The 26,812-nt window shown below is 33.6% G+C and overlaps 1 protein-coding gene across 1 annotated transcript in view; it reads right to left on the bottom strand.

Moving 5' to 3' along the window:
• LOC148284822 (teneurin-a-like) overlaps positions 1-26,812 on the bottom strand; it is a 141,017-nt gene that overhangs the window by 47,935 nt on the left and 66,270 nt on the right. Inside the window, exons 2-5 of the mRNA XM_088234203.1 lie at positions 12,582-12,850; positions 4,136-4,255; positions 3,194-4,048; positions 560-754 (exon numbers count right to left, since the gene is read on the bottom strand). Of these exons, the coding sequence (XP_088090329.1) occupies positions 560-754; positions 3,194-4,048; positions 4,136-4,255; positions 12,582-12,850 (1,439 nt within the window). The remainder of the gene's footprint in view (positions 1-559; positions 755-3,193; positions 4,049-4,135; positions 4,256-12,581; positions 12,851-26,812) is intronic.

Genomic DNA, 26,812 nt, shown 5'->3' with positions numbered 1-26,812 from the left:
TCTCTCCAATGATAGATAAATTATTAATTGTTGCCATGTATTATTATATAAATTTTCTGCATTCCATTTTTCGACATGTATAACTTTTAATTATTTATATTTTTCAATTATTATATTGTATATTGTTTTGATTATTTTGTAGATTGTTTAATATGTTAATAAGTGTTTTTGATTTATATATAAAAGAGTCCCGACTTAACACGGAATTTTCTAACAAGTCGGGACGTAAAAAAATATAATTGTGCTCTATGATAAAATTGTGTATTTTGTGCATTAAATAAATACGTAAATAGAGCGTAGTGATAAATTTCCGGTTTACGGGAAGCCAATTTACCAATCGGCAGAACTAACCGTAGAGAACTTGTGACGTCACAAGCGGAGCAATTTCTAAATTGCAAAACTTTAAAAGATCAAAGCGCTGATAATACAATACATGAATTCTTTTTTAAAAAAATATTTTTAAATGACTGAAATTCCTCATTCATCAGTTTTATAAATAACCAAAATTGCTAGTAAAATTGCAAAAAATAGACATAAAATTTACGTTTGTACGACTTACGTTGATCGCAGGCTTCGCCCTTCCAGCCTCGGTTGCAAACGCACGCCCCCGCGACGCAGCGCCCCTTGCCCCCGCAGTCGGCCGGTAGGCAGTCGCCCTTTGGCACGTCACACTCGGGCCCCTTCCAGCCCTCGGAGCAGTGGCATAGGCCCCCGCCGTACTGCCCGTGACCGGAGCACAGCACGGGGCAAACGCCTGGAGAAGAAACAAAAACACAAATAACGATTACGTTAGTTTGTTTTACTTTACTTTTATTCATAATAAATACATATTTACATCATAACAAGTCCTACTCAATCGCAGTTCTGAATTGGATTTTATGAAATATCTGTAATCAATCGTCGTAAATAAAACGTAACTAAATAAATATGTATTATCATTATTAAAAGCATCAACTTTATAATCGAACATTTGACTAAATGTTGTTAAATATTAAATATGCATGATGACATAGTGCATGTTTGTCCTAGTCAGTGCATGTGCTTACTTAAATGCATGTCGTGTTGGTTTTATATTTTTGTGCAACAATTATGGCGAAGGTGTATAGTGGGTTTTGCATGCTCGTTTAATTGGTGTCCTGACGAAGAGACGCACGTCTCGAAACCGGTAGACACAGAAAAGTCGGTAAGTGGTTGTATACAAATATTTAATAACATTTAGTTAAATAAATATGTGTAACAAAACAACTAAGCTTTACTCTACTACAACTTGATTATCATTTTCAAGAACAGTTAGTTACAGTTATTAAAAGATGTAGCCGAAAATAAAATATTTGGGTAAATTCCAAGAACGTAAACATTTCTTTAATGTATGAAAAAAAAATTGTTTATAAAGGGAGTCCCGTGGCGTAATGATTAGGATTCTTGCCTAGCGCTCGTACGAGATTCTGGGTTAGATTTTAGGTAAAATCACAATAATTGAATAGAACTCTTTTCGTGACTGTGATTTATTTATCACTTAAATAAGTGTAATAATAAATATTGTGTTTATCTAACATTGTAGAATGTTGTGGTCGAAATTATATTATTTGTATCACCAAATAAGAATCGAACTGTTTATTTTCGCACATATAATAGACTCGCTGCAACGGTTGAAATACAACACAGAACCAAGGTACGAATTTTAAGTTTTCATGACCTTATTAAGAATTGAATCCAGAACCAACAATTGGTAACAGGATACAAACCTTAGTTGTTAGAAAAAACATGTTATTCAAAACAAGTTTTTGTAATAAATTAATTTAAAGTATAAATTAACATGTGATTTTACGGTGTAGGGTGCCTGTTATAATTTTCAAAACGATTTGTAACGTGATAAAAAAAGCATTTATGAGTTTTTATTTACTGTTTGAATTTTCAGTGCAATGCGTAAAACACGAAACGGGCAGTAATTAACATGTTTTTACCTCTCCAAAAAGCGAATACATTACTTCGTAAATAAATTATACAAACAAAATAACACGTATACTCTAAATGGCGAATCGTTAAAAAGGAAACACAAGTATACCATGAGGGAAGAATGTGTATGTATTGTATGGTAGAAAAAAACGCCTGTAAAAAGTTTAACCCCTAAAACAATGAATAAAGATCTTTCGTTATTTTCTGAAGCAAAGTTTGTATATCAACATTGTGAATGAGATTATGTATTCTTGTTTGTCGCTCTACAATAAACTTGTAAATTTAAGCCTAAATGATAACATCTTGAATCCGATTGTAGGCTTTCAATAAGCTGACATGTGTACGATGCATTGTTGCTTTTGTTGTTGATTTAACATACAACATTGTTATAAGTAATAACAATTTGTGTTAACAGCGCATTGTCAGCCAGCCCTAACGACTAAGGTTCCTATTCGGCATGGCGTAAATAATCAACTGTCGCATTGTATTAAGGAAAAATGTTACGTCACCGGGGGTGACGTAGGGGAAACAAATTGGGCCTACTTAACAGATCGAGATCACATAGAATCAAATATTCATGTAAATTCGATTCAGCCTAGGTATCTAAACGTCTTGCTTCGTATTCAATTTAAGTATTTTAAATATACGTACATTAAAAAACATCGAAGCACCATTTTTAAAGTAGTACGTTTTCACAATTTAGCGAGGCATTATTCAAATCAATTTTGAAAACAATTGAGCAGTAAATAATGTTCGATTAAAAAATATTTTTGGCTTTACTGTAAAGCTGGGAAGTTCTAAGCAATTTATCGTAGAAAATTTAATTTCATCGCGTAAATAACAAAATACGCTCGGTTCTGAAAAAAAGTATCGTATATAGGTATTCTCGGTGGATTCAATTTTCACCGGGCGACATCCCCGAAGGTTGGTTTTTTGTACAATGGGCTAAAGGGCGTCCGTGTGGGGTTAATTAGGTAAATTGAAATTTACAACGCGTATCTGGCAACACTAAACCGATCAATGACCGGCGAGGGTGCGAGAAGCACATTAATTGAATTGCGGCCCCGTTGTTTTATATTCAGTGACAGGTTTTGTGTACAAACAGAGATTAACACTAAAACTCGGAACTAATAATGTTATCCAATTGACTTTAAAAGAACTGCCCTCCATATTGAACATTCTACTCTGTGTTTTATTTTTGAATTAACGAGAGCTGTATCGAATTATATGTACTTACTTTTGGAGCAATCGGTTCCTTGAAATCCATCGATACAATCGCATTTGCCGAGGTAACAGGAGCCACGACCGGAACAATCGTTTGGACAGGAATTGCTGATACCTTCCGCTTCCGAAACAATTAGTTCTACGTAGTGAGGTTGCAGTTCGTCATTGTAGACTGAAAGGAACCATCGTCCCGTATCTAAGTATTGCAGGAGGCTGACATTCATCATCATACTCTCCGGCATTGGGGATCTCTTAGCTATCATATGTTGATCGATAGAAAACTGTAAATCTATTGTTGGTCTAGGCTCGATCATGGCGTATTTTGGATCGTCGTCTTCTTTTGGGGTGAAATTAGTCAAGTCCTCTGATCTGGAATAAAACGGCCCTTTACGGTCACCGTCCGAAAGGATTCTATCAGTTCCATCGTAGCTTTCTAGAATGCTCCTTAAAATGTCTGACTTGGTCGATTTGTTCGAGTGACTAGAAGCTCTGTTGACGCTATGCGAATCGGTAGATCTATGATCTTCAGCGCTTCTTCGTTTTCTTTTAAGTCTGTGATCAACGCGTCCTCCTCTCACGAATTCAACGAAATCGTACTGCGTAACGCTGGGAGCTACGTTTCTCCTTCCGTAAACCGCGAAGTTCGCGCCCCAAGGCAACGTGAAGTTAAGGCGAACATAGGCAGGCTGCTTGTTACGAAACTCGGAGTTCCAGAACTGGAAGGGTGGAATGGTAGAAGTGTGCAAGACGTCGAAGTCTCTAAGTTCCAGCGTAGGAGGCCAGTGCTGAGCTTGCGTCTGTTGTTGAGGGAGGTGCGGTGCAGCCAGCGTTGTAGCAGACCGCTCTGACGCTAGCGTCGCTGCAGATTCTGTAAAACAAGAAGCATTATATAAATACATAAGTTATTTTACACATTTTAATTTAAAATATAAAAAATAACTTCTTTTCAAATTACCTTCCGTTGGAGTTTGTGTAGACTGTGAGTCTTGTGTCATTTGGTCATGCGTCACAGCTTTCACATCTTGTACAATGATGCAATTTGTTGAATCTACATTAGACTTCATCGAAGATAGAGCTGAAATAAAGAAAATACATTTTTATTAGCAAAATTTACAGGAAATTTAAATATAAACTGATATCATGAACATTATTTTCTACAACGACGCAGAGGATATTAAAATGTAGCGACTCGAAGGTTAATAAATTATAAATATCCTAAGAGCACCGAAATTTTATTTTGGATCGTAAAAACGTTCTCCAATAAATGAGAAATTTTATGGAGTATGACCTCCAATAATATCTTTGGTCCTCTTTTTGAAGGGTAAAAACCGAAATCAGCCGAATTCGGGTAATGAAAATAAGCGGGGGCAAAAATTGATATTAAAATTTCACGACCGCATTTCGAGTTCAAAAACAAGCGGGCGAATAAACACGAATGGAAGTCGGCTCTTATTATGCCCAACCCAATCACACCTCGTCTTTCCTTCCTTTTTTAATACAAAAAATGAGGATTCTCATTAGAACCGCACATTCCCACTGAATATTTTACGTTTACATTTCGCGGTTAGGTAAATGAGAGAAATAAAAAAAGCAGCGCGGAAAAAGAGGTGAATTGAAAATGTGAAAATGCTTCAGCTTAAAGGGGGCTACTGAAACACAAGTGAGGGAAGTGTTGAGCGGCGAGGAGTGAGGAGCAAGCGGGGTGAGTAGTCTGAACAGTGTGAGCAGTTCAAGCACTGAACACAACACAACACAGTTCAGTGCTGGTGAGAGAGAATTGGAATCATTTTTATATTACTCGCTACAATACTCTCGTGGGAATGAAACAGTTCTGAGTTACGTCACGTTTTACAGTCAAATCTCCTTTGTACTGATATATGGCACACACTAGACGCTGTTTGAAGGGTGCGTAAAATACTCACTACACTGGGAATTACGAAATAAATGGTATCGAAACTGTATCGATCGTATTAGCCTTTGAAAAATAAAATACACGTTTATCTAGAATAATCAGTGATAGTGTCCACGAGAGTCATAATTTTATTTATGTAAATTTCATAGTAATGAAAATCATTAATAAATTAAGTCCGTTGAAGTCTGTGGTAAAAATAATTGAGCTTCATACTTCAATTCTGCATATTTTATTTTTGATTTCTTCCATTTAACATAATATTTAGAGAAAAAATATGTTTGAATTACAAAAATGAATATTTATATTTTACATACCTACATTACTACACAGATTTTCGAGAAAGGAATACAACAGACGTGTACAGAAATCTAGTTCTTGTAGATAGCTTCTATGATTTAGTGTACCTAAGTATAAATCGAAAGTAATATTTTATTACATAACGTAAAAAAAAAGTATACGTATAATATGCATAAGAAGTACCTTATTAAACAAAATTTATTAAAACATGTTTAACAATTGTCATAAAACAAAAACAGACCAACCGTCACGCGGTTTCACTGTAGGGGTAGGTAAAGAGTATTGAACGTAGCTTTACTCTGTATTTGCATACATACCTCGTTTCCTCTACATTCATACATCTTCTCATGCATGCACGACAATTACTCTGACTTTTGACATGTCTATTTTTAAATATTTGTTGAATTTAATCACAAAATGTCTTTCTTTTTCTCTTTATTCTTTTCTGATTACAATTTATTTATTAAATACCCGGGAAAATATTTATCGTGTTAAAGTAGAATAAATATTAAAATGAATTATGGGTGTTGTAGGTTAACTTAACACACAGCGTTATCAAATTAAACGAAAACGGTAGGTATTCGAAAAATGTTCGTAACAGCTGATTGACGTTAGACTGTCAGTTTGACGTTTCGATTTAATTTGACACCTCTGTTGTATGTAGTTAACTAAAGCCGGCTCAAATTTTAATGACTAAATTTAATTATAGAACATAGTTATTAATTATAAACACAAAGCCTAGTCCACCGAGTTTGATAAATCAAAATGATGAAAAAGGTAGATAAGATGCAATTTTCAAAAGTGGACGAAAGAAAAATTCACAAGTAAATGTAAGAGCGTAGTAGGTAGGTAGCTAGGCTTTGGGTAGTCAACTCTAATAAAAGATCTGATATAGTTATCTGGTTTCCATTATATACAAAAAATATTACAATTTAACTGTGCTTTTTTATAAGATTTTTCTTAGAGAATGGTACGTCTCGAAACCGGTAGACATAGAAAAGTCGGTAAGTTGTATTATATACAAATATCTTTTGGTAAAGAAATATTTGTTTAAAACAATTTTTTTTTGTATTTTTCTCGTGACGGCGTTTTATCGTCTCTGCCTACCCTTACGGATAAAGGCGTGATGGTTTTTTATTTATAGTAATACAAATATTTTACCGATTTATTGTGAATAATTAAAAAATGATCATTTCAAATAAACCGATGGGCGCGTGTAATACTTTCGTTTAATTTATTGTAAAAGTTCCAAGAAGTGGGATTACTTTTGGATCTGTCCTCCTTAAGGACGCGCACACACATACTCGCACAAACACACCCTCGTATGCGCTAAGTACAGGCGCCACGCAAACACACACGCAGTGTATACACCCCACTCCGGGCGGGAGGGGCGATCGATTATACATTAAGGAGTATTGGTCTGAATTAATAACAGACGCAGCAAACACGCGTTTTATGTGTATCCGATGTTTGAACGCTTCATCCGGTGCGATTCACGTGTTTGCTTAACATGCCTCGTGTGTTAGAGAAGGTTGCTTGCTTATAAGCGATCAGAAAAGCGCTTCAAATGAGGGACTACTTTATGAGGGGTAGCTCACAAAAATCCTTTTTAAATAAAACAATTCAAGGCGGGAAAGCGATATAAAGTACCAAGCTACCTAATATCAATGAACGTTTTATTTTTCTTTCTCTCCTCACAAACTAACTCACATTACGGAAATAAAAGAACTCTTCAACAAATCATTATCAAATAATATATTATTAGATTATTACGGCATGATTTATTTTGTATGGCAGATATTACAATAGTTCAAAAGTGACCAAAACACAGTACAATGGCAATTATGAATGTGGTTAAGAAAAGCCATAATTAGCTATTGACATAGTAGAGAAAAGAAAATAATTATAATATTACTTCATAATGGAGTTCTATTATCTGTAAAATCACAATAAAAGTAGGTAAGTAGAAATTAATAAGCTAAAGATGCCTTTTAAGAGCAATAACATGTTTGGTTTAGGCTGGAAACTTAGTAAATTCTAATATAAATCGATTTCATAATTTTCTCATCATCGGCGCAAATTTATTATTATAAAACATGAATCATTTGAATAAATCTGTAGCACGTGACAACCAAATAAATTGTTTTAATTAAATTAAAAATTTAAAAGCTTCAATTAAATTAATTTAACAATAGAATCACTATCTAAAGCGCCCTTGAGGTATTTTATTACGAAAATGGTGCTATATACGTTATCCATAATAATAATAATAATAATGAGTTTTCGTGATGCGTATGCAAGAAAAATAATTTATACATCTATCATTAGAAATGTTTAAACATCAATACTGCTGTTTATGGAAATATGGACGTTATAACTAATTCTTCTTGCTTAATATTAGGTACAAATGAAACTGTCAAAGTGTTTACTGTGATAGTTTTTGAAGCATTGAAAAAAAAACGATTGAGAATTTGACGAAATATTGACGTAAAACTTGTAAATTCAATAAAGTTAATATAACTGGCGTAAATACAATACTTGGCGAAAAGTTCGAAAATATAAATCAACGAAATTAATATTTCAATGCACTATTTTTAAAGGGTTATAGTAAATCGAATCATTCCCAGTTCAGTTAAATAAAATAAAAATTAATTCGATCAAATATGTTTTTTTTCTGTCTGACTTTAAAACAATAAGTTATTTCGGTTTTTCAAAACGTTATTTTGTTTACGCACTAATAAACAAATTGATATTTGGTTTGGGTAATCTCACTTTTTTTACTCGGATTCAATACTGAATAGATAAACAAATAATAACATTACTTTCAATTACTTACATATTATCAAACGGAAAACTTTTATGTTCAGAATATTATCGTCTGACCAAAAGGCAAAATTTATTTAAATAGGTTCCTAGTGCCTATATAATCAGAGGAACCAATGAAAAGATATGTTTTAATTTCTATCTACCCCATTTTATTAAGGGTAATTTGTTTATTAAAAAAAATAAAAACAACAGAATTTATGTGAGTAAATTAGTATTAAAAGTAGTACCTACATCCAGTTAAAGCTTTTCACAAATAAAAATAAAATAGAAGAATGTGTAACACACTAAGGAGAAAATATAAAATATTACACAAGAAACAAAAAATTGAGCACTGCACGAAAGTTGAAAATGAGGAAATAAAGTAGAGAGGAAGTGGGATTTTTACAATATAACTTGCCAATTCGGAATTCGCTAATGATAAATAACATAAACGTGTGAAAATTATATAAATAACATTAACTTATAAATTTATAATATATTTTTTTAGTAGCAGGTGCCTCATATAAACATATAGATTTTCCAGTATTTTTTTATTGCGAGTACTCCAAACAGGATCTTTTACTAATCCGAATGATTGATATTTTCTTGCTGATCATTGGTTATTCATTCGAAAGGAACGGTACATTTGAATGATTTTTGATTAATGGACTACGAATGATATATTAATTTGGAAAATACGGTGAATGATAGTACCTACTTTGATCAATAAATAAATTTGGATCCTATCTCAGACGAATATCAAAAATATAATAAAGAAAAGTATTAATTTCTTTGTTCAGTATTGTTTTCTAAAAATAACGTTTCACATTATACAGTGAAAAGAACGTAAGATTTTTAGTAGGTGTACAATAACTTGTCCCGAGGTTTTAAATTTCAGTTTTGGTTTACAAAGATTTGTGCAAATTAAAAACGTTATTAAAATTAACTAATAATTATTTATTACGATTAAGTACCAGTAAAGAGCTCCTTAATTAATGCCATACATTTTCATTTTTTTTTTTTTTTTTTTTTTTTTATACGCCTCCACTCTACATTTTCATTTAGTGCTTTAAAATATTGTAACAGCGTATTCCATCGCAAGCTTTTAATATGTTTATATTTTAAGCGGGTTAAAGGCTTCAGTCTTATGTAGTGAGCGGTATAACAATTGTCCAATTGAAGTTGGACAATTAAGAAAGGCAAAGGGTTGAAAGAGGTACGAGAAACGAGCGGTTTGTTTTATCTGGAATTCAAAATATCTTGCAATTTTGAGCGTTCTAATGAATTTGTTTTATTGCACAAAGCCTATTAACTGATTCAGTAAACATGAATAAATAAATATTAAATATAAGTATTACATTTGCGTATTTTTATTGAGTACATGATAAACTTATCAAATGAAAATGATAGTTAACATGTCAAGCTAAATTATTGCAAATTTATTTTATGCGGGTACACTAGGTAATTGGTTCATTTTCCAACCGTGTAACTCAATGAAAAACTTTTTTTTTTTTAAGAAAAGAGCGGTTTTCGGTGTTTATGCTTTACTTCGACAGGAAACTGTAGATTTAATAAAAAAATATGCAACATAAAGGATAGATAAAAAAAAAGTAATTTTTTACATTCTACACAATGTGTTTAAAGATTTCAAATGATATGAATTTTATGTGTACCAATGTAGTGTATGCACTATAAGTTGCGAAAAGTGTATGATGATGGTGAATTTTTCGTACTTAAAAAAATCGAAACGCCATCGCTCAAAAATCACAATATTATTTGAGGGAAATGTTGAAATATTTATCTCTTTTATAAACGTAATTGGGATCATTATTTTGTGAGTAAATTGAGTAACTATTGTGACCCCATTTGCTCAACACAATTTGTGAGTCGCAAGTCTTCATATTAGGATAGGATCATCTTATAAAGTGACAGCATGATTTATTAAGGATACGAATAATCATACAATGTATCCGTTTGTTAAAACTGTTAGCCGCGTTTGCAGACCATCAGAGCATGATAAAAATGTTTTGTAAGAACAAAAAACATTTCAGGGAACATTAGTTGTAACATATCTATCTATTTATAAAAAAAATGAGGTCCCGTATGTTTGTGGCCGCAAATTTCGAAAAGTAATCGATGGATTGACAAATTTTTTTTACAGAACATTGCATTTTAGCAGAAGAGTGTTTCTATTTACTTTTTATTTGGAAATTCCAACGGAAACAGAACATTCTATGCGTTTTAAATTGACTCATAATTTGCCATAGTTAACAAGTACTGAATGACAGTTCTACACAGTGCTGCCATTTTATCTATTTCAGACAAATTTACAATTTTCTTTCCTTAAATTCATTCTGGAGTATATTCACAGCAACACAAATTAAGATATTACATTAAGCAGTGTATTTTTTCGGTAAATGTATAGTTGCTAGATTTTTTTATTTACTCCCCTAATAATTAATATAAACAAAGCCATAGCGAAGCGTGGCCGGGTTTAGCTAGTATTATATATTTTTGGCAATATTTGGGTCTTCTGCATTTCAGAATGAATGTATAAATTCCACCTAAAATTGAAGAGGCCAACGTTTTTTACACTCGATTGAACAAATTATTACATGAGAAAAAAAAGTAAATTCGTGAAGGTTCATTATTCATCATTCCCTTTCTGCACCTAATGGTGCATAGGGCACTGCATTGGTACACTAATCGCAGCGTATCTCGATAATTGTTTACATAAAGGTAAGATTGATCAGTCTTATGCTTTAGGTGTCAGTTTAGGTACTATAAAATATACCAATGTAAAAACACTTTTCTAAATAAATGTTTCATGTCAACCATGTCAGGAATCGTATCTGAGACCTCTTGCACGGTAGGCAAACGTGCTGACCACTACACTACGAGGCCGACGATAAAAATCAATGCGATATAATATATTTTATTTGCTTTTTTGTACATTACAGTAAAATTTTCATATAAATATACACATTTTTGTTTTAGATATTTAGAAAATTCTGCTTTACTTTATAGACACTTCAAGTTAACTCTGCCCACTGTAATCAAGTGGTAAAGCATCATTAAATATGTCTTAATAAAAATACTAATATTATTGCTAAAGCTTTAAAATAAACAGTTTTTTTTCGGAAGTAAATGAAAATGAGTATATGTAGTGATGATGACATGAAAATGAAATTTCCCTTCAAATAAGGATTTCAAAAAACTTAAATACAATATTTTGAGTGTGTCCAAATGTTTGTAGACAAAATACTGGATTTTGCCATCTTGGGAGTTATTGAGGTTTACAAATGATCACAAAGATGCAGACTTTCAAATTTCCTTCATCTAAATGGTCTCCATTTTTATTGTTATTTTTAAAAATTTCAATAAATTTCTTGGAATTTTCAACCTCTTGATTTATTTTTGTCGTATTTGTACAGATTATCTTTGCATAACTCTAAGTTAATTTGTTTTATTGTTTAATAATCTTGGACGAGTGCTCTTGACCTGATGGCTACATCGAGGTGAAAATCTTGTAAATCGAGTGGGAATTAGTCCGTTTGGTTAGTATCTTCGCCAGGTTGGATTCCCAGCAAGATTGACGGGATATGTTTTTCTAATTTTAAGTCTACTGAAGGGTAAGAGTGATCATCTTTAAAAAAAGTAGTATATTAATATAAAAACAAACCATAACGTTTTTTTAAATTTTTTTATATTTTATTTGTTTATTTTTCCATACATATATTATTATGACTTCAGCGTCTGAGCGTGGGCCATTCCTTTTTGAATTATTAAAAAGTTCATAGAATATAAATATGGGATAACATGACCATGAAAAGAAAAGAAAAGATAAAGAAAAGAAAAACCAAACTTATATATGCTGCTATTACGAAAACATGATTTATTTACAGTATGCCTTTTTTTTTTTTTTTTTTAAGACTAAATCTATCTATTCCGTCTATGCTAATCCAACCAGTGATTTGATGTTTTGTAGTTCCTTAGTTAGAAGATTGAAGGATCTTGGACTAACTTGTAAGGAGTGCCTCTGTGCGAACTGTTTCCCCGTAAGGGTAGGCAGAGAGGATAGAATGCCACATCACTCTATCCTTGCATACAGATCTCGTTTCCTCTACATTCATACATCTTCTCATGCACGCGCGCCGATTATTCCAATCATTCGCCTGAGAGATCGCATTTCGACAGCATTCAGCCTACTTTCATCCCTGTTTTTCCAAGTCCATACTTTGCTCCCATACATCAAGGTCGGGACCAGGACTCCATTGTGAACGGCTAATTTTGCCTCTTGCGACAAACGTTTATTTGCCAAGATATGAATTTGTTTTTATTAAGTTTTGTATTTGTTTTTTGTAAATGTATGCAAAAAATAGTTTACCTGCAAAATAGGCCAGCATGGAGGCCAGCACCACGGCGACAAGGATCATGGCGATGGAGAAGCACTTCCAAGAGCAGCGGTGTTGGCAGCGTTTGTCGATGTGGAAACGGGAGGGCGAGTAGGGGGCGCAGTGCGCGGGGGCGGCGCCCCGCCCGCGCGGCGGGAAGCCGCCCATGCCCAGGGCGCCGCCCCCGGCGGAGCTCATGGTGCCCATGGTGCCCATGCCGCCCATCCCGCCCATGTTCCCCTGCAGCTGAGATGGCGTCAGTCTGAAACAAGCGTGTTAAAATTAGTCAATTTAACTCACAACCTGCTTCCACTGTCCACAAGAGAAAATGATAAACAGGTACAGTCTACTCAAATCTTTAATAACTTCTTGATTTGCGTGTAAGACTAAGTTTTCATTAAAATAATAATTCTAGTGTGCGTACTGACACAAACTAAATTAGTATGTTCACTTGGTTCACCGACAGGCACTAACACATTAACATAGGCGAAGCATTAACTCTTTAAATACTGTGGTAAATCATTTCTTTGCGCGCGGTGATGTAACATCGTGTTACCACAAGCAAAAGATGGATTATTCTAAATTTCAGACATCTGAAAAAAAACAAGAAGACATACTGTTTAATAATTCCTTTTCCGTAATTTATATAAATAAACATATATTTCAGCCCTGTTATTGCAAAATTAATTAAAAATCATAAATACGCCCGTCATCTTACATGTGTGCATCCCCCATCACTGTCAATAACCGACTGAATCTGTTTCACACAAACACCGGAAATAGAAAAAGATGAGTTATATCTTCGTGCTCTCTCTCATATATATTTATAGTTGTATTGAAGTCACATTCATTATTTGTGTAGTAAGGCTAAATATTTTTTGTACTAAAATCTAGCATAGTTTTACTTTCCGAATTCTGTGTGAAAATGTTCATTTGAAGATTAGAAAAAAAACAACTTTATCATTAAAAAAATAAGATATATATTTTAAGTCTTGTATTGTGTATAGACTAGTGTGACATCAAAGCCACACAATAGTTAATCATTCAAAATACCTGTAGTCGCAATATAAACATACGTCTACATTAGAAATGAGAGATATTAAACTAATTTAAAGTCTTTAATCCTAAATTTTAGTTACACGATCTTGATTTTGCTACAGTTCTGTATTATCAGAAACATAGCTGTATTATATTTAGTTATGTATTAATTTTTATTATATATTTTGAAAATTGAGTGTGTCATAATATTAATAATGTTTTTTTTTTCACACTATAACTGGGGTACCCGTGCCGAGGACACTTATCTATATCTATATATGTATTGATTTAGTATGTGAGAGTCCGACTTAACCCGGAACTTTCTAGCAACTCTAGACAGAAAAATTTAATAATTGTGCAATAGTGGAATTGCGTATTGCGTTTTAATAAATAAATTGTTTTGAACCAATTCCGTTAGTAATATGATTTAAAAAATCTATCCATTATACCGTCTGATTTTTTTTTTACACAACGCATACATTGCAAAAAAAGTAATCATTATTTGTATGATGAAAATAATATATTGGTTTTATTTGAATCTACTCAGAGCCAATAAATGCAAAAAATTTCAACCACGAAATATCAATTTATGGTTTTCGATTCTCGTTTCAAATAATGTCGATGGTATTCAATTCTTGATTGCGATTGTGGACAACAATAAAGCCATCGAACACTGTTGGAAAAGGCGAAGTTTTGTATTTCATTTTGTCCGATCCGAATGCATTACCATCCCGTTCGCACGTTCGCCCGCTCGATCCGGGAACCGCTACCCGATGCCATCCGAATACAGTTTTTAATAAATACGCTCATATTTCGAACATAATATAGATTTATGCAAAACGTTCCATGATTTGTTTTTTAATCCGCACAAACGCCTCGAGCGGGGTCTACCCAGTTTTCCCCTCGCAGGAAGCATCAGCTACATAGGTTCGGATCAGCAACCCCCGTGGTGAACTTTGAAAGTAGATGGAATTTTAAATCGCACACTGCATTATTAGCCTCCTCATTCGTCATACACCCCTGGCAATATTTTGTATCAAAGCCCCCTTTCGTCAGTCGAGTTTGTCAATTTGTGACATTGGATGTTTGGTCATGTTCTGGATGTGACATCTTCATATTTACCCGTTTCTATTCGGCTAAACACAATCAAAAGTCTTTTTGTGATATTTTCTCTACACATTTATTTATTCGAAGGGTGGTAAGTTAGTCGAAGATCATAAGCTCCTCCATCCCTAATAACGTTATGCAAATAATAAAAAAAAATATCGAAAATTACTTTTCACCCAATGCAGGAAAAACTTTGAAGAAAAGAAAACGATTATAAATTTTATTTTTTCTCCTTTATTTATTTAATTACAGCCAATTATACTGCACATACATATGATTCGTTCTTTTTAAAAAACATGCTAAAAAAAAGGTTCGCATTAGATTAATAAGGTTCAGCAATTAGTCCATAAAAACTTAGCAAACAAAGACAACTGTAACATTTAACTAAAATAACACTAACAAAGTGAAGAAATAAAATTATAATATTTACAAACAAAACCGATTATTCCATTATCTCACAACCTTATGAAAATTTGATTAAAATTATTTATTGACAACTCTTGATGGAATTCCATTGTAATGATGTAATAACTTATATTTACAAATAAGTTACAAATTAAAAATACTTGGTACACTTCCACTTATTTTTTGACCAATTAGCGCTTTCACCCTCTAAACATTATGCAGTGGAAAGATAATTTATATAAAACTAAATATTATCTTAAGTGTAGGTACATTTAAAAATAAGTTGAAAGATATACAATACGTATATTAATGAAACAGAGTAGGACAAATTATTGAAACTTGTGTTGGCGGTGTACTGTAAGAGAGGATTCTCTTCTATAAAAATATTTATTGTTTTATTACAATGTACAGGGTCCAACTAAGGGGACTAATAAGGGTGAGTTTTTGAATTCTATCTGCTGATTTATTAAAATTCTATCGCTATTATTTTTTATCCTATTTAATTCAAAAATTTCTAATTTATTTAACTTCGGACTATTATGTCCTGCATGTAATTAGTAAGTTATTTGTAAATATAAGTTATTATATACCTTATGAATACATTTTATATACACGAAAAAAATAGAAATAATCCATGAAATTTATTATTTATCTACTTAAATATGTATATACTTACACAAAAAAATAATACATTTACAGTTTGATGACATAATTTCGAAAAATGCCAATACGTCAGTTTGTTTACGTTTTAAAGTTTTCTCGCAATAATTTATTTTATTTTATTCAGAAAACATACAGTCATACATAATAAGTATAAAAACAACATTTTTTTAACATAAAAAGACCAATTAAGCTTTCATAAATTATGCAAAAAATATAAACATTAAATGTGACAAAAAAATAAATAAATAAGAATTTCAAGTGAGAAAAGAATAATTGTTAACATTTGCGTTTTCCATGGAGGTAATAAATTAAAATAAATAAAAATACCGAATGTGCACTCCGAGCCATCCACGCACACACATGAATGCACATATAAAACACAAATAATATCTCAAATAATCGACCCCATGAAGAAATTTTCTGTACAAATGCAACGTGCAGTTAAAAAATAAACTCGACAAAACGAAAAAAAAATAGTTGCCCGAAAAGATTCAGTAAACTAATTCTGAAAAAGCCACAAGTAAATAGGGTTAGTACTCACTTTGCAAATAATGTTCAAAGCTCGTTGAGAAGGGGTTAATTAATTTAAACCACATTTATCTCATCAATACCGGATTACGAATTGAGTACACTGTTGTGCAACGAATTTGTTTACTAGGGTTACATAAATTGCAGGTAGTAACGTAGGTACATATTACGAAACAGAACAAATTAGTTGCATTCGCGGTATGAAATACACGTTGACATTATCAGCTCCTGCATCCGACACATGAATTGTCGGGTAGAACAAGAGTGATGTATTCTGTAGGTACTGCGCTCAATCTGCACCGGATTATTGTCTGAATGGGTTATCATATAATATACCCACAACAAGCACTATGCCTCTACTACTATAATACACACCCTGTTCGTATAACATAGGCCTCGGGCTTTTGTCATTTAAAGTTGAGCGGTACAGGAAAACTTGGTTGGGGAGAATGATTCAATTTGGCAGATACTGCAGGGCACAGCGTCCGCCATTAGTCGATGTGACTTGGCAAAAATTATAAAGGCGAGCTTTTAAATACGGGAAATTAATTTAACCACAGTTAAGTTATCGGATTATGTACGGCGGTGGTGCCATTTACATTTTGATGAATCAGCGATGTGACAAGAACATCTCGTTATTGACTGAATAAGCAAGTTTATACATTTAAGATAAATTTACCTTATCTATAGGTATATAAAACGATGTAACGAGAGCAGATTACAAACAAATTATGCACATAATATGTAATAATCCTTAATCAATTATTAAAACAAGAATAAGAAACTCACATCCATGTGTACATATTACATAGCATTTACAATAAATAAACGTATTACAACAGAGATGAAGAACATTTTAGAGAACGTAATAAAGAAGTCTATGCACCTACAGGGCTTATGACCTGTCATTGGCTGGTTTAAGTGGCCACTTTACACACTGTGTAACATTCACCTTTCTGCCCATATTTGAGCATCTGTATTCCTTGAATTCTTTCATCTGTTGATGTTTGTGAAGTTAAAGAGCCATAACCTTTATTTATGCGGGTGAGATTCATCTAATTGAATTATTTACCTACAATTTTTAAATATTTTCAATTTCTATACTTCTTCATGCACCAGGTGAATTTAACAACAGGCGTTGCCTAGTATGTAGGTGAAATAATTCAATTAGATGAATCTCACCTGCATGATAAAGGTTTCAGCTCCTTTATTTTACAAAAGTCAACAGATGGAAGAGTTGAGGAAACTTGGATGTTTAAATATGAACAGAATGGTGAATATTACACAGTGTGTAAAATGGCCACTTAAACCAGCCAATGACAGGTCATAAGCCCTGTAGATGCCTAGACTTGTATATGACCTTCTCAAATATGTTATTCATCTCTGTTGTAATATGTTAATGTTAACAGCTCCCCAGGGAGTTGAATCCAGTCCTTGTCTACAAAAGTTTGGACAAACTTAAAATATTGTTGATTCACATTAAACAATAGAAATAGACCTATCATATAGTCAAAAATCTCACGACAAAAACTGCGGGGACCATACAATCTGTCCTTCTCAATGTGTTACCCTGACCAAAAAATCTAAGATAAAATATCTGGGAATAATAATCGACCAAAATATTAAATGGAAAGAACAAATAGATTCAATGTGCAAAAGACTAAGAAAATTGTTTAAAAGCTTAGATCTATCTTATCGACGGATCAATTGAAGACAGTTTGTTATGCTCTAGTACAGTCAATCATTCAATATGCAATAGTTGGATGGGGAGGGGCTTTTAACGCTCATCTTAGACCCTTAAATGTTCTACAGAAAAAAAATATTAAAATAATAATATATAAACCACCCTTCTTCTCAACTACCGAACTTTTCAAGGAATTCAATGTTTTGACGAGAGTGGAGGATATCTACGGAAAGTGTTGTATGCTCCAGGTGCATAAGGAGAGCCTCCCATCAGATCATATTACAGGAAGGTTAAGAACAGGATGCCTCGCTCTACAGAGAATTAAAACTACCACGGCCAAACATCATTATACTTATAGAGGACGGAAGCCTTTCAATAATTTACCACAAAATCTACGTCAAGAAATAAATTACGGAAAATTTAAGGATAAATCAAAGAAAAGCTTCCTGAAATAATTAACATTAACCGTATTTTGAAAATTAAGATGTATAAATTTTGTGTTTTTAATTATTTTTTTATTAGTGTTAAATTTTCTCAATTTTTTAATTTGTTTAATTTTTTATTTATTGTATTATTTTGTTTTGCATTTTTTGTTTCTTTTTTATATTATTTTGTAAACTTGCCAAACACAAGAGCCAGACTCTTTTGTGGCAAGTTCAACCTAAAGTGTTCCATTTTTTTATTACATGTATTTTTTTTTTATGCTAATATAGTTTTTTATATTTACAAAAAAAAAAAGCACAATTATCCTTGTTTTCGCTTCCAAAATATGAAATATCTATAAGTAGCCCGCTTCGATAACCCCACACTATTTGGAATCGCTTCTAACGCAAAATGGTGGAAAGGCGGCGGGGAGGAAGACCGGGGTGTGTGACTCTCATTTCCATAATAACTTCCCAAGTTTTACAATGGCCGCTGATTGGTTGCTGCTGTCAACATAATACTCCTCATCAGTGCTCTCCGTTACATCGGCATACCAACGCATTCACACACCTTCATATTATATAAGTATGTGTACGAGAGTAGATATTATTTAATATTGATCCAAACAACTTCCAAAGAGCTGGCGACATAAGTTTAATATTTCGGAAGAAATTTGCTGACTAGATACGAAAAAAACTTTTATGGAAGTATTTGGCCATCAAAATTATTATCAGATTTGAAATGTTTTAAGATATTATTATGATTTATGAAGGTACTGAATCTTTTTCATGTGTTATTATTTACTGTAGTACGCGCCTATAACAATAAAATACCATATCAATGATGTTTTAAGTAATCCCTTAGTAGTTTTTCAGTAAATTAAACTTTTTATGATTATTTTTAAGTGTGAAAATATTTGTACACTCGAACCTCGTTTTACGCGGTTTCAAAACGCAGTTCAAACAATAATTTAACAATACGTAATAGTAATATAAAAAACGATCCATCGAACGACGGATGCTCGGTGTATTTATTTATTTATTTATTTAACTTTTTGTACATAATGTTATTTGTACATTGGCGGGCTTATTGCCAAATGGCAATTTCTTCCAACCAACCAATGTATGTCTAAGAGACAGAATACGAAATGAAGAAATAAGTCGTCGAACCCCCGGAGTCGTGGATATTATGGATCGTACAGTAAAAACCAAACGGCAGTAGTCAGGATACTTGGCGAGGCAAAATGATGGCAGGTGGACACCAATAATAATAATAATGTGGAGACCATGGGCAAACAAATGAGATGTCGGAAGGCCACAAAAAAGATGGGTCGACAGCATTGCCTCGATAGTCGGTAAAACATGAATGATAAAAACGCGTGATAAGAAGGAGTGGAGACGTTTAGAAAAGGCCCTTATCCAGCAGTGGAGACAACTAGGCTGAAGAAGAAGAAGAATAGTAATGTAATTGTGCTTTTCTTTATTGGAATGCTCTATATCACTCTTTTACTTACTTGGTGTATGAAACATTATATTTGAAACATTTAAGTTTGTTAGTAAAAAAATATCGATGCAAGTTCATTGTAATTTATTATAGAAATAAAAGACGGGTGAAACTTTAATCCACAAATTCGTATCCAGTATGGATACTCCAAATTTGTGGATTAAAGTATCACTCGTCTTTTATTTTTTTAATAAATAATATTTGAAAGTGATAGTGAATTATCTTAGCTACATTTTTTTATAGAATCTTGTTGTCATATTGTATAATTTAAAACAATTAAGGCACAATAAATAGTAAACAATTTTATTTTTTTGATATCCTGAATGGTTTTTATACAAAGAAACTTGTCAATCATTGTTATTTATTTAGTATGATAAATTTTTTATCATGGTACTGTGTATGTAGATCGTTTCCCCGGTGTAGAAAGTAGTTCCATTGTAGTAAAAAGGACTGAAAACCGCATGTTATATGTTTTTAGAAAAGGAAGATGTTTCTTATAAAAACAGGCGCGTGTATTATTAATGGAAATAATTATAATCATGGTGGCTTTAGTTTACAAAAGATTACGAAGATTTCGATGTGCAACTGCAGACGCCCAGTTTTGCACTCACTAAATAACACCAGTGATTGTAATGGCTACGACGGTGCATCTAAAAAATAACTAGGGACAACGCCAATGGAACGACAGAGCTCAAGCAACAATTTATTTGATTAAACTTTCATTGTATCGTTATTGAAAGTAATTGAGGCGGATTCATCGGACAGTGGACACGCTGCGCTGGAACAGACTCGTAGACTGGAACCGAGGGTATTTGGACACTCATCCTTTTGCGGTAGGATTGATCTCCTTAATTGAATTTGCCGAACGTGACGCAACGACACCAATTGACTAAGTGAATTTCTCAAGTATACGATTGCTGAAAAAATATCCAGATGTCCCTTAATCAGAAAGGTTTAACAAAACGTAAATGAAAGAGCAAACAAAATAATAAATCTTTGACAAACACTTAAAAAGAAAGTATGATATCTTTAATATTATAATTCGTCGATGTAGGTTATCTCTTCAGTGTCATAAAATGTTTATTTCAACATGAATATTGATAGTTTGTTAATGCTGGTATCGCTCGGACATGGTTCACGTTAAGTGCAACTTTATTAACATTTTATTGATAAAGGTTAGATTTATATAAATGTCGGGTGAACAGAAAAGAGCATGAAAATATTTGTAAATGGAGTTTCGATGTAGAACTAACCATTTAGAATTTGAACAAATGAATAAATTACTTTATAGTGTTTCCAAAAGAAAAGCCAGAGGCTGGAATAAAGTCGTAAAAAAATAATGTTGCAGAGAGAGCCTTTTAGTTTTTCGAAAACAAATAAGTATCCCGGTACTTCAATCGATAAGTTTTTTCCACTTTATGCAATTAACGGGAGTTCACCCTCGAGAGGGGATGATAAATTTGATTTACGAGGAAAACAAGTATAGCTTCCCATCCCATATCCGACTGCCTTCCTTACCGCCATAGTTCATCCGAGAGTGCAAAACTTTGCCTTAGTTATAATATATTTATTCGTTTCGCGAGGCTCTAAGCGATTCATATAGCTCCGACTTCTAACTCTTAATTTAGTGTTATGCTTCCTGCGCCTCGAGTGCGTTCTACTCTCTCGTGTTGCTACTACTATTTACTGCCACTGTCTACTGTCGCTGTCTGCGACTACTCTCCAGGCTTCCTTCTTCAAGCAATCAAGCGTCGTTTGTATTTTCTTATCTCCGCTCGTTCTGACGGAGGCGGAACTTTTAAAGCGTGGCGTTAGCGTCTTAGTTATTTACTTAGGACAAATATATGCGAGATAATTCCGAAAAAAAAACATTCGTTATTAATCTCATCGATACCGAAGATATACACCAAGATCAACAACGTACCCCTCTTCTCGGGTTTGTAAATAGATAGAAAACTTTCTCTAATTTCCTTCCCAAAATTACACAAACCCCAATAAAAGGCGCGTATGTACATAAAATACAAATGTCCGCGTTAAAACTTCCTTTCCGTATACAGCATGACGTGAAAACATAATAGGCGGGGAAAACTAACTTGGAACAGACCGAACGGGAAGCGGGCTACGGTTATGAGACGATGATACCTTCTCTGGTGGAAGTTTCTCGAAGGAAAATCCGAAAAAATGTATATGAAAAAAGCGGGGGTAAACGAAACTTTTTTTATTAGATCTTCCAGGGTGGGCAGTGGCGGTCGGGGGAGGGAAGGGGGTGCTCGGTGCGTGGGATGATACAGTAGTAATGAGCTCGCTGGAGCCGAGATTTGTAACGGAAGCGGCCAATGAGCGAGTAGGGAAATTCCAGGCGCCAGACTTTCCCTCCAGCGAGGACTCGGCTGCGTGTCATCACTTATTCAAGTTCTCTCGGTCATGCGGGTGGCGGGTGGCGGGTGGCGGGTAGTAGGAGGCGGCGCTCCTTGCTCCCTCAGTGTTGTTTTGACATTAATCTGTTCGTGTTAATACTATAATGACAGCTCTATCTGGAAAGTTACATATTCATACATGCGTTTAGACTTCATGAATAAATTTCCTATTCAAATGACGACGATAATGACGATGTTCCATAATAGGAAAATGAACGATTCGGGGGTTTGATGGAATTTAATTGTTCAAAACTGTTACAATCGTTACAATATGTCATTTCTAATTTACTCCAAATTGCTTTTGTGATAAAAGAGCAATTTTAATTATAAATTATAGTCGTAGGACGAGTAGTACGGAAGGTATAAGGGTCGGGCCGGATGTGGTGACGGTACTCCTAGAGTAGTCATTACGTCTGTGTCTAAACAGCCATCTACATACATAGCGCGGAGCACCGACTGCTCGATGAACGGAACGTGTCTTCAGCGGGGCGCAAAATAAACAATGCTCAAAAAGATCGAGTCATTCGTGCCGAGGAAGGTAATGTTTTCGCATTAAACAAATTTGTACGGCCGAGTATCCCTTTGTTATCAAACGTAGCGTTTATTGGGCGGAATAATGAGTCGATACCCGTACCGCAGGGTCCTCCGGCGGTTATTACGAGTGCGCGGACAATGAAACCCCGAAAAATTAACATCCCGAGTGGAAGAGAGGACGCGGACGGTGGGTCTGACTGCGCGAGATAACGCTAACACCGCCATTTTGGAACACAAAGGTACGTACGTGTACGTGCGTCGAGCTTCACACGTAATGTTTACTTTATAGTCCACTGTGTGGCTCCATTGTGCGAGGGGCTAAAATCGTTACATTTTCCGTCTATCGATACGGAATGAGCCACTCGATGCTTTCTACGTTTCTTCACCAAGAAATAACGGAAGAATCTGACATGACATCGAATAACGCAGTCAATGACAGAAATAAACACACGAATCGATCGATTCGATTGAAGATAACGATCTTCCCACAAGTTATTTTGAAATAGGGGTGTAAGTTGTAGCGTGGGTGCCTTGTGTTCATGTTTAGTGATGCATGACGGAGGACAGGCCACAATAAGGCAAGGAACTGCGCCTGGTACTGGACTCGGCCCGAGGGCTTTTAGTGCCCTGTCACCGTAATTACTTTTGATTGCACCTGAACTATATAGAGCCCTCATTACTTCTAGCCTAGCTGCATTTTGCCGTTCCCAGGCCGTTCACGAAACATTATGTTTTTACTTTTGAGGCTAATGGCAAATAATTGGATACCTCAGCGTAAGACAGATGAGTCGAATATTTTCGTAATGTTTGGTCCCAGTCATTATTCTAGAAAACATAAAGATGGTCACATATTTACTGTCGTGATGTCATACAATCACACTTATGATCGCAATTAGTATTATGACGTTGGCCCATTACATTTTGTTCATAATCCTAGTAAAATAACTAAAATGTTTATGTTTCGAATACTTGTACCTTTATAAAAGAAATTCAAGAATATTACAAATGTGGAATACGAAACTCAACTCTAATTGAAAATTAAAATACAATTATATAAACAACTTCATTTTACCTACCTAAACTTTTGGATTTGAGAAAAAACAAAATATTTTTTATTTTAATTCTTTTACTTTTAAGCCTCTACAGAAAATAAAAACTACGTAAATAACATATACAAAATAAAAACTAACAGTGGGGATAATAAACAATAACGGTGGGAAAAAATATAAACAATACCCTTAAAACTTTCTTCTGTTCCCAAGTTCGCCCGCACCTATAGTATTCCTCTGTTATCTGGTCTCCATATAATGGTGTTCACATCAAAAATATTGAATCAGTTCAACATCGATTTTAAAGAAAGACAGGCTGGAGGTTGTGCTTATCCAGAGACCAATATACTTATCATGAGTTAGAAACTAGCTTAAATATATCTTCTCTTCTAGACCGTCGAAATAAATCCGACCTTCTAGTCCTATATAAAATTCTTAACTCACTATTTGATGCGCCTGAACTACTGAGCTCAATAAAATTAAATATCCCAACTAGAAACCCCAGACAAAACTTACTTTATATGACCATAGAACAAACTATAGTTTTCATTCCCCCTATGCCCAGAATTCTTAGGCCTGACAACAAACATACCAGTCTTGATTTCTTTGATAACAAGTGATCTTCTTTCATTATATCACATAGTCAAATTCAATTATAAACAACTTTTTCCCGCTTCCACTCCCACCAAGTCTACTATATATTATTGTGTCTTTCTACTTTATTTTATAATAATTTTATATGTACACATTTGTCCTTAAAAATGCACATTGGGCGTATTTATATATAAATAAATAAAGATTATCTAAATAGTAAAATGTAAAAGCACGTAGGTTTTAATTAATTAGCTATAAACACAATATATAAATTTAAAAAAATATTTTCTTTTAAATCAATCAATTTGATGTGTATAGTGGTAAATACAAATTCATAAACAAAAAAAAAGTAATACATGTCATTTCACAAAGTGAAAAATGTTTTTGATATTAAACATAATTTATTGTATTATTCACACAATCGATATCACTTCTTTAATGTATTAGAATGAAAACTTATTGAAATAATGAAGTTCGGATTAGTTTTCTGTTCGATGAAACATTATCTGAGCCATCGTAACTGCATAGCTGAGCGTCAGTAGGTAGTCAGTAGTTATGTCCTCCTATTGGCTCCGATGCGATTTACGAGATTTATGTTCGCGACCCCATTTACTGTTATCTGATAAATGATAAATCAATAAGCTTCCGACTTTTATCTCTTCTTTTCTTTTCCACCTACAATATGTGCCAAATAACACGGACGAATGTCGCAGGGCGAGTAATATTTGATTCGCATGCGGTTTAATGACCCGAAAGGGCCGTTTGTCGCCATAATGGCTATTGACGCGCACGACGTGAATATGCAGACCATATTTACGCTAACCCGCTTAAACTAGCTAGATACATTAAAATAACAAATACTAGTAATTAATCAGACATTCAAATTGAAATTAGCACACCGAAAATAACATGGAATAACTTGTACCGTGTCTGAACGGAACATCATCATCATACCCATGTCCATACCAAATGGTGCATAGGGCACTGAATTCGTACACTTAATGCAGCGTATATCGATCGTCCATGACATGATATATTGCAGTGACAGTACATTCCTCTACATGTCCGAAATCGTTTTGACACCTCGTTGCGTAACGGTTGGCACGTTTATTTATTTATTTTATTTATTTAAACACTTATATACATGTACAGTTTACATACATATGCATAAAGGCGGGTACGATATTACAGTAAAGATTTTTTTTTCTCCCTATCTGCTATGTAAGCAGTTCAATTTGAGAAAATCAGTGGTATATGAGCATATTGTCGGTAAATTATAATATTTACACTATAAAACAAAACAGTAATGTACATATATATTTAAAAAAATAAAAAATTGACTAAATATATACACTATACTATGAAGAGAGAAGGGGGTAAAGGGGAAAGGAAAGATGGAGGAAAATGGAAAAACTTAAATATTTAGGAAGAGACAAGAGAGAAAGAAAGGGCGTATCTGACACAAGTGGGTAGATTATTCCACGCGTTGCATAGTGGTTGGCACGTTTGCCTACCATGCTTCGATTCCTGACAAAGTTGTCATAAAATATATTATAGATTTAAAAAGTGGTTTTACACTAGAATGTTTTAATGCCCTTGGACTGTGACTTGAAGAGTAAAACTGATAACCTTGACCTTTGGAGTATGAATACATAGCCATACGCATTATTAGATGCTGATAAAGGAATGATAATGTAATTTGTTCATATGTAATCTGTCTGGTAGTGTAAAACAGCATTAATCGACATTATTCCTGGCCGATTACCTTTGTTTCCTATCCTTCTATTAACCCATCCTTATGGTACCTACATATCTAATCATCAATATAGAAGGTTTACAAATATAGAACATTTGGATTTGAAACAAAATAAACAAATTTTTGACATTACAAGACATTGCATTGAATTCTTGGAATCGTCGCGCGTCGTTTTGAAAGTTATTATCATAAATCGTTAAAATTCACAGTGAACTTTTATCATTCAGTGCACCAATATTGAAGAACATACTTATAGCATTAAATGTAGGTCCATTCCCGTGCTCCTTTCCTCGATTCAAATAATCCAACTTTGTACGAAATTGAATGATATTAGTTTTTCATTATACAGTCAGCTTTTCGTTAACACTGAAAACTGTCAGCCGATATTGATAAAAAGGAAAAAAGATGCTTTATTTATATGTAGGTGTAATGCCAACAAAAAATAACGCATTCCATCATAACATTTATTCATTAATCAATACATTTAAATTGCATCGGTAAAATGGCACTTCAAACTGTTTGT

This window comes from Micrasema longulum, unplaced genomic scaffold (assembly GCF_059751315.1).
Source record: "Micrasema longulum isolate JH-2025_06_02 unplaced genomic scaffold, ASM5975131v1 h1tg000086l, whole genome shotgun sequence".
NCBI lineage: Eukaryota > Metazoa > Arthropoda > Insecta > Trichoptera > Brachycentridae > Micrasema > Micrasema longulum.
The sequence above is the reverse complement of the archived record's forward strand: the minus strand, read 5'-3'. Positions and strand labels throughout refer to the sequence as shown.